Source organism: Nelumbo nucifera, chromosome 5, assembly GCF_055504915.1.
Source record: "Nelumbo nucifera cultivar China Antique chromosome 5, China Antique-T2T, whole genome shotgun sequence".
Classification (NCBI taxonomy): Eukaryota; Viridiplantae; Streptophyta; class Magnoliopsida; order Proteales; family Nelumbonaceae; genus Nelumbo; species Nelumbo nucifera.
Genome location: NC_142653.1, coordinates 30,082,794 through 30,091,308, shown reverse-complemented (window position 1 = coordinate 30,091,308; position 8,515 = coordinate 30,082,794). Strand labels below are relative to the sequence as shown.

Sequence of the window (8,515 nt, the reverse complement as noted above, 5' to 3'; positions counted from 1 at the left end):
TTGAAAGTGGTGGAGAAGTCCACGCACATGCAAGACTCGCTCGCTTTGGCCAGATGCATCTGGGACTGAAAGGTGTCCACGTGGTCATTGGGATCGAAGGACCCATCGTACTTGTCCAGCGGGGGGAGCTTGAAGTCCCTTGGCATGGGGACAGCAAGGAGCTCTAGTGTCAGGGGGGAGGGAACTGAAAGAAGCGGTGTAGCTTTTACCTTGCCCGAACTTACCTCTACCTTACCTCTGAGCTCGGGCAGGTCGCGGGTGGCAGTTCGGCGAGCTCGACGACGCCTTCGCTGCTTCTTAGTGGGCTCGGCGTTGGTGTTGCTGGCCTCGGTATTACTGAGTTCGATGGGCCCAGGGAAAGGCTCGGACGGCTGTCGGTAGCTACGAACAGAGGGGCCTTGTCCCAGGTCGTCGACCAGCACTTCAAACCGGTTTTCGACAAGCGGAGGTTCGAACTGCGAACGCTGAGATGATACGGGCCAAATCGGCTGGGAAGCCCCCGACCTAATTGCAGGCCGCAAGGCGGGGGTAGGGGTCTTTCCTTTATTCCATGAGACGATACCAAGCTCTCTCCTCGACGGAAAGGAAGTTCGCTTCGGCGGTGAGGCTTGGTTGGTTGCGCAACTGGATGTTGAGGAGGGAGTGAAGGAAACTGTTGCTGATACTGGCATTGGGAAACTTGGTGCAACATTTGCTGTTGGTGGAAATGGGGTTGCTGAAACTGTTGCATCTGAGCCTGCATGGCTCGCATGCACTACATCAGATCCTCAAGCTGACCTTAGCTAGCCACCGGAGGGAGGATAGTGGGTTCAGTGAAGGTTGTTCCGACTGCAGAAGGCAGTGGAACAGTCACGGGTGCCACTGTCTGGGGCACATTCAGACTTGGAACCCCGTCCACAGAGAGGGGGACGGTGAACTGCCCGATGCAAACGGTGGATAACTAGGGGTGTTCCGGCATCCGGCGTTGCTAGAGGAAGCCATAGGTGTTGGTAATGCTAATGAGTTCTTTCAATAGAGTTGCACAGAAGTTAGAGGAAGGCCTTTTGAAGCGCTTCCCACAAACGACGCCAAATGATGCAGCACGATCTGGGCGCTCCTAGCTGGCTAAAACTTGGCTCCTAGCTGTGACAGACGGCACCTGAGATGGAGAGGAACATGAAGGATTCCCAGGGAGCTCTCCCGGCGGGAACACTCCGATGGCTAAGTTAGAACTCTGAGGAAAACTCAAGGAAAACACTGAGAGTTAAAGAGTGCTGAAAGTGCTAGCTTCAATGCCTTTGCTTCATGAGGGTCGGGGTCCTCTTATACCGGAGCTCAGTCATGTTAGGCGTAACCGCCACTGCCCTAGCCATTACTGTCAGGGCTAAGGTGGCAGGTGCGGGCTGCCGCTACAGGCTGCTGCTGTAGGGTACGGACTCGTCAAGCATGCCATGCTTTTTAGAGACGGCAGGCACAACGCCGCCTGACAAGGGATGCGGGCACTGCCACCGGATCCGGCAGGTACGGATGTCAGGCGGATCTCCCCTGCAGGTTGCCGAGCTACTTTGCACCGAACCGCCTGGGGCTGCTTTGCCTTGCACCGAGGTGCCAAGATACGCCCGAGGTGCTCGCACTGGAGGCAAGCCTTAAGCAAGTGCGAATAGGAGTCTCAACGGTGTTGTCCCGAGGTGTTTCTCCCGCGAGACACTTAGCCAAAAGCCGGGGTGCTCCCTTCTTAGGAAGGGAGAGCTCGGAGTCCCTTAGGAGGAGCTTAGGTCTCAAGGAGAGCTCGGGTCCCTTTGCTTTGGGCGAGCTGGGCCTTGCTTCTTGGCGAGTTGTCACACCCGCCGAGTCGTTTGGTCGGGCCTCGGCGAGCTTGTTACATTGAGTTGTGGCTAGGCTGTCATGATAAGTTGTCACTTATGCCAGGTCATGTCCACGTGTCCCCGTGCTACGAGGTCGGGCCAAATCACCCTACATCATATAGTATTATTTAATTGCGATATTTCAATAAAAACCAAAATTGATAATAAATTACTGTTAATTAGTTAAATAATTTAAAGCACATTTAACACAATTAAATAACAATAATTTTGGTATTTATTTAAATAGTAGTAAAATTTAGCAATAATTCTATTTTTTTATTTCAGTGCTTTTTATTAATTAACAATATTTATTATTAATTTTGGTTTTTAATTAATTATTTTAACTAACACTATTTATTTAATTTTCTAATAGTATTCATTAACATTATTTTAAATATGGTATAAATTACTAATTTTTAATTATGTTATTAAATTACTATGAATTACGGTATATTTTTATTAATTGATTATATTATTTTTTATTAAATTTCTAACGATATTGATTTAATGTCGATATTAATTACAGTGTTTATTATGTAATTTTTTATTAATTTAATTATGCAATTTTTCATTACATTATAAAAAATTATGTAATTTTTTTTATTTTTAATTACAGTATTTTTCATTAGTTATAGTATTTTTTTCAACTAATGCTGTTAATTCTGGTATTTAATTAATTTTTTTAAATTATAGTGTTTATTAAAATAAATTATTTCTTTAGCTAACAGTATTTATTTAACTACAGTATTAAGTTACTGTTATTTAATTACAGTATTTTTCAATAATTATAGTATTTATTTCAACTAACGGTGCTTATTTAATTCATTAACAGTATTGGTTAAGATTATTTTAAATAAAGTATTTATTTAATTTAATTATGGTCTTTTTATTAATTAATTGTAATTATTATTAATTAATATTTGACTATTTATTACTAAATATTTTAAAAACATAATCTTTATTTATTATATATTTATCTATACTAAAATTAATATTTATTGTATTTCAGTAATTATTTGTTGTTTTTTGTTATAAGCATATTTTCAATAATTATGTATTTAAAATATGAATAATTATTAAAAATAGTGTATAAAATATGAATAATTATTAATTATTTAAAAGGTTGAAAATATAAAACAATTGTATACTCTTAATATAGCACACCTTATAGTTTTATATATTTATTTAAACCTACCTTAGTTTTCATTTTACTAAAGCATCTCATATATTTTACAACTTATTTAATGAACCCTTCATTAAGGAGTGTTTGTTTCGCCATTGGGTCCAGGATTTTTTATTCTAAAAATACCCTTAACACTTTTTTGTATAGAAAACAAACTTGACAAAATATAGCCAATAGAGTGGTTGTTCGTGTTTTAAGGGAAAAATGGTATTTTACTTTTATTTTCTTTTGATTAAATTTATTTAAATGAATATTAGTATCAATACTATTATTTTCTACTGTCATCTAATAGAAGATTGATTAAATCTATTACAAATTATAAGTGGTATTTTAGTAAAATGCTAATTATAGGGTAGATTTTATTAAATTCATTAAACTATAAGTGATATTTTAGTAAATGATTATTTCTATTCTTTAACTTTCGCTTAATAAATCCTGTGCATCATACGATCATGTTAGTTATGAGATTACAAGTTACAACTGATTCATGAATATGTTAAATACAGAAGCAAACTAAATTTGATTATTTCCTATTGCAACGTATTATTTCTCACGAATTATGAAAAATTAACTGATCAATTAAGCTAGTTGTTCTGTAGAGATTATGTGGGGACTTCCCTACCATATTCATGAATATTAGGGGCTGTTCGACAATATGATTGGGAATTATATAGTTTTTGTCGATTTGACTTTTGTTTTCAAAAAATAAAAAACAACCATCTTGTCAAAATTTTTTAAAATATTATTGTTAAAATAATAAATAATTATTAATTATTTAAAAAAGTTAAAATATAAAATAATTGTGTAGTTTTATTGTGATGCACAGGGTCCTGCTAGTAGTATATTACAAAGTCAATATCTTTCCACGTGGCAAGAATAAGATATTTGTGTAGGAAGCTGTTTGTTCCACCCGTGAAAAAAATTCAATACTTATTATTTGGAGCTGTTTTAATTAATATCAAATTAATTATTATTAATTTAAATTATTTCATCTTAAAAACCCAAGAATAAAAATAAGTATAAATTGGAAAATACCTAAGCAAAATTAACAAAAATTAAAACTTCCTTCAATTGAGAATTAGCAAAACCCCGTGCACCACACGGGTCCGAATTAGAAGTTTTTTGACAAGAACCCGTCCACCGCACGGGTCCCCGCTAATATATTACAAAGTCAATATTTTTCCACGTAGCAAGAATAAGATATTCGTGTAGGAAGCTCTCTGCTCCACTCTCGTATCATCGAAGTACCAAACTGCCCTTAAACTTTAAACCACGTTGTTTACCAAGAAGGCTTTGAACGACGTGCATTTAACTTAATCCAACCCATTCCCGGGAAGTTCGCCTATGAGAAGGATTTGATTGGGGATTTGCTTCTATCTTAACAAAATAAAATTGCAAAGAAAGAGGAAAGAACAGAAAAAACATGCGGATTTCCTTGAAACGCAAGAGAAGAGGAGAGAGAGAGGGGACGAATTTATCTTGATTCTTGTATCTTGATCTTGGAAGAATGGAAAATCACATTATAAATATAGCCTCCCTTTGTCTTGCTTCCAAGTTCTTCTGCACTCTTAAGTTGTGCTGTCTTGGCTGAGACGTGGATGGATAAGTGGAAATGGCTGATCCTTCGCTGCCTAGGGTAAGATCTTTTTAGCTTTTCTTCTTTCAGTGAAGATCTTTGTTTTCTCTGGTTCCTTTTCGTTTCGAGGTTCGTTCTTTTTATAGCTATTCGCTATCTTTGGATAACTGTTTAAGTGCATTCTGCCAAGATTTGATCGTTGCTTCTGATGCTTTAGTTCTTTGATCATGGCTACTATTTCTTGTCTTGCTAAAACAAGTGAAAAGAGACGATCGCTTTCTTTAAATTTTGTTTTTGGTCTTCGACTCCGAACTCGCATTTGGTTTTGACACAAACGAATCGAAACCCTAGACTCGGGTTTATCATCTGTTCTGTTTTCTTATTTCAAATTTTCTTTTATCTTTCTGTTTGTTTAGATATGCAAGTATTCCGATCAGAACATTCGATCACATTTTTTGTTCTTTTTTTATTTACATTATAAATTGTTTTCAGGTCGCCGGTGCACCCGCCGGGAACGATAACTCTAACGAAATTCTGTCCATATACATTAATCGCCATTAAAATAAAAGAAAATAATGCAGATCTGTTCCTGGGCTTTAAATGCGTTGAATAAATGGCTGGTTTCTATTATTAGGTTTTAGTTTTACGTGTTTAGGGTTTCATTCATGCAAGTATAGAGGCAAACAGAGACCGGATTTGGTACTCACACCGTTCTCACAGACTTTTGCAGCCTTGCATTGGGAACATCTTGGGAGGAGCAAATCCAAATTCAGTCCAACTCCAATCTTTTCTGGTTTGCTTGTTTTCTTGTTTTGATAAGAATATTTTCTTATCGAAAACACATAAAAATATCGGAAAAAAATAGAACAAATAGTGACATCAAAAAGGTCTGTTTTGGATCATAGGGTTCAGCTGAATTGACCAAATGGTCCCTAAAGATGCGGTGCTGCCAAAATACAAATTGTGGTCGAGGTAGAAGCCCAGAAGGGCACCATGGTCATTGTAATGTCACTGTTGCTCAAAATTGTGATTGGTCTACCATGACTGGATTGTTCCAGCAATTTGTCTCTTTTCACAACGAGCGAGAGAGAGATGGCTAGAGATGTTGATGACTGCAATTTGCCTTCTCTGTTCTCTCTCTAAAAATGACGTTAGTTCTTTTTAGCTCTCTGCAAATCTGTATCTGTATGCCCCCCACTAGTCCAGTCCCAGTCTAGAGTCCAGACTATTTGGGCTCTGCTGAGTTTGGTGGTATGGTAGTGGGTCTCTCCTAAACTCCAGCTGTAGTCAGTGTATGTATGTCTCGCTATCAAGCCCCAAGGAAACGAGAGCTTTCCTGGGGGAGGCCGTCGATCTGTTGGGCCTCTGACTACATGTCACCACGTGCATGTGATCTTGGCACCACTTGGAGCGATAGACATAGCCACATGTACACTGTTAGACTGTACCAGTGTTCCATCTGTTCCCTTTTGTTAATTAATAAATGGCTTTTAGCATAATTTCAGAAGGGACCAGGCCAGAAGCAGAGAAGCTGTCCTCCCTAGGTTGGATTTCGACCCAACGGTGGCGAACGTTCAAAATCATAGCAATTGTTGTGAAAGTAGCGTGGGAAGATTCCAATACGGCGGCTTCTGTGCATGAACCCTAGAGTCCTAGTTCTGTGCCCTGATCATTTATTCGGCCATAGATACAGCCACACCATACAGTGGAAGGAGATGGACTTTCCTCTCTCGGATGCACAGTGACCGAGTGGTTTCTTCTGGACTTTTGCTTGCTTATTAATTATTTCCAAAAAAAATTCCTTCCACAAATTGTTCTATTTATTTATTATGCTTTGGATACCACGTGCACAGTCTAGAGTCTAGACCATCATCATAAAAAAATACAAACGATGGAAAAGAAAAAGAAAATTCTCGGTCCAGGATTATAAATTATAGTCTGGTTTTCTTACTTTGTATTCTGGTGTTAATTGTTGTTTATTTCTGTCTTACAGGTTAATAATTGAATGAAAGCTGGTTCATATATACATGGCGTCATCACGTCGCCTCCCCTTAGCTGGCCTTGAAGTCTCCCCTTTCGATAACCGGTGTTTTCGAAAACCCTCTCTTGCTCTACTTTCTCTGAGTCGGGAAGGAGTCCTTCATAAATAATGCCAGGGTGTCCCTCCACTCTCTCCACCATGCAGCACACTTGAGACAACTCCACTTCAATCTGCTGTACACCATCTCCCTCCACTCTGTATTGAAGGTTTTAGAGAAGAAAACATGTTCAGAGATTCATCGCCACTATTGAGTAAGGCAAAATTCATCGCCTTGGTAGTATACGGAACAGTGGCGTGGTATTCAAGGCGTTCACAGTCGTGCGATATTAAATCGTCGATCATGCGGCAACATTTTGAACTCGGTCTTAAGGCCCTAACCTCCTCCTCCCAAGAGAAATCCTATCTTAAAGTCCCTTGCTGTATCATAAGTCGCAACATTTTACCCGCCTCCTCCTCTTCTTTTACGGCAAGCACTACTGGTGGTACCACTGAAACAGACTATGCTCCCGAAAGCGACGACAAGAGGGAGGAGGAAAAGCAGGAGGATGGGGAAGAGGAGGAAAAAGAGAAGGAAGAGAAAGCGGAAGCTTACTACCATCGCCATCATCAACAACAATATGGGAGGAGGGAATTCCCCCCACCTATACCTTTGCTGGCTCGAACAGAAAACTTACAGGGTCGTATGCCCTTCGTATTCAAGAGGTACAGAACAGACGATGGCCGTTTGATCATAACAAAAGAGAAGGTGAAGCATTATGAATACTTCCGCGCACACAGGACCAACGGTCGTTTGATTTTGCAGCTTATCCCTCTCGATGATGATGGCGACTGTGGCCACGACGACGTTGTCACTGTTCCACATACTACTACGGTGAAGGATAATTGCCTCAATGATGATATCGAGCTTGATCTTGACAGCGAGACGGAGAAAACCGAAAAGGTTGCAGCCCAAGTTGCGGAGGCAGATGAGGAGGAGAATGAAGATGTAGTAGATGTACATGACAACGGTGGTGAAGAGGAGAAGCCCCAGCAGCAGCAGCTTCATGACGAAGGTGCCGGCATTACAGAATATCTACAGAAGGCAGTGCTGAAAGAATCGAGAATGATGATATTAGCATCGTCGATGCCTGAGGTGACAACATCCGTCGAGATTGGTTCTGGAGCTTGTCGCGAGTTCTTTGCGTATTGCAACAGCTGGAGGAGAGTATCTAATTCGGACACATTCCGGATGCCCATACCTACAATCAGGGCTGTACACACATAGTTTTGGGTTCGAGTGTTCCATCCTTTGATCTGTTGTTTACAGTTTTGTTTCGGTTTTTCTTTTTTTTTTTTTTTTTGGTCCCAGCCATGTCGGAGATCTCTCATACAGCTACAGGCAAACACACACATATAGTCAACTTATAGATGCTAGTCAACGGAAATCCAAAACACTTTGGATGCTAGTCAGTCTCAAGCGACTTCTTTTGTTACTTCCTTTGCATCATTGATTATTCTTTCCAAAATGACTCATAAGGGACAAAATTAATAAAATATTCTTTCTCTTCTTATTCTTGTTGAGAAGTTATATTTTCTTGTGTTACAGCTTTTATATTATGGTTTATGAAGCTACGAGCATTCGAGAACATGATTTTGAACTTCCCTTTGAATTAAATTCCTGATGTTTTGTTTGAGAACAATTGTTCGGCGCAGACCCTCAGAGAGGGGACGAGGAAGATGGAGGGAGAGTCTGCATTCGAAGTACTTATCAAGGGGGCAAAGTGTTGACGAAATTAACCGTGATTGGCAAATGACGAAATTACAGACACTCGTGCAATATATTCTCCTCCTAAGCTAATTCCCTATTACTGATGAATTCAAGTTTTCGCCTC

At 39.6% G+C, this 8,515-nt stretch overlaps 1 protein-coding gene across 4 annotated transcripts; it reads left to right on the top strand.

The window, feature by feature from the left end:
• The first annotated feature begins 4,360 nt into the window (after positions 1-4,360).
• Positions 4,361-8,213, top strand: LOC148791358 (uncharacterized). Of its 4 annotated transcripts, none has more exons than XM_088888588.1 (2): positions 4,361-4,663; positions 6,597-8,213. In XM_088888588.1, the coding sequence occupies exon 2, from the start codon at positions 6,868-6,870 to the stop codon at positions 7,906-7,908; it is 1,041 nt and encodes a 346-aa protein (XP_088744714.1). In that variant the 5' UTR covers positions 4,361-4,663; positions 6,597-6,867; the 3' UTR covers positions 7,909-8,213. The 4 variants fall into 4 exon arrangements, with proteins under 4 accessions (XP_088744714.1, XP_088744712.1, XP_088744716.1 ...); XM_088888586.1 differs by having other exon boundaries at positions 6,098-8,213; XM_088888590.1 differs by lacking the exon at positions 4,361-4,663 and adding an exon at positions 4,674-6,352.
• The last annotated feature ends 302 nt before the right edge of the window (positions 8,214-8,515 follow it).

Bases quoted from the DNA above. Each gene is read 5' to 3' on its own strand.
- LOC148791358 (XM_088888588.1), top strand. From the start codon at position 6,868: ATGTTCAGAGATTCATCGCCACTATTGAGTAAGGCAAAATTCATCGCC.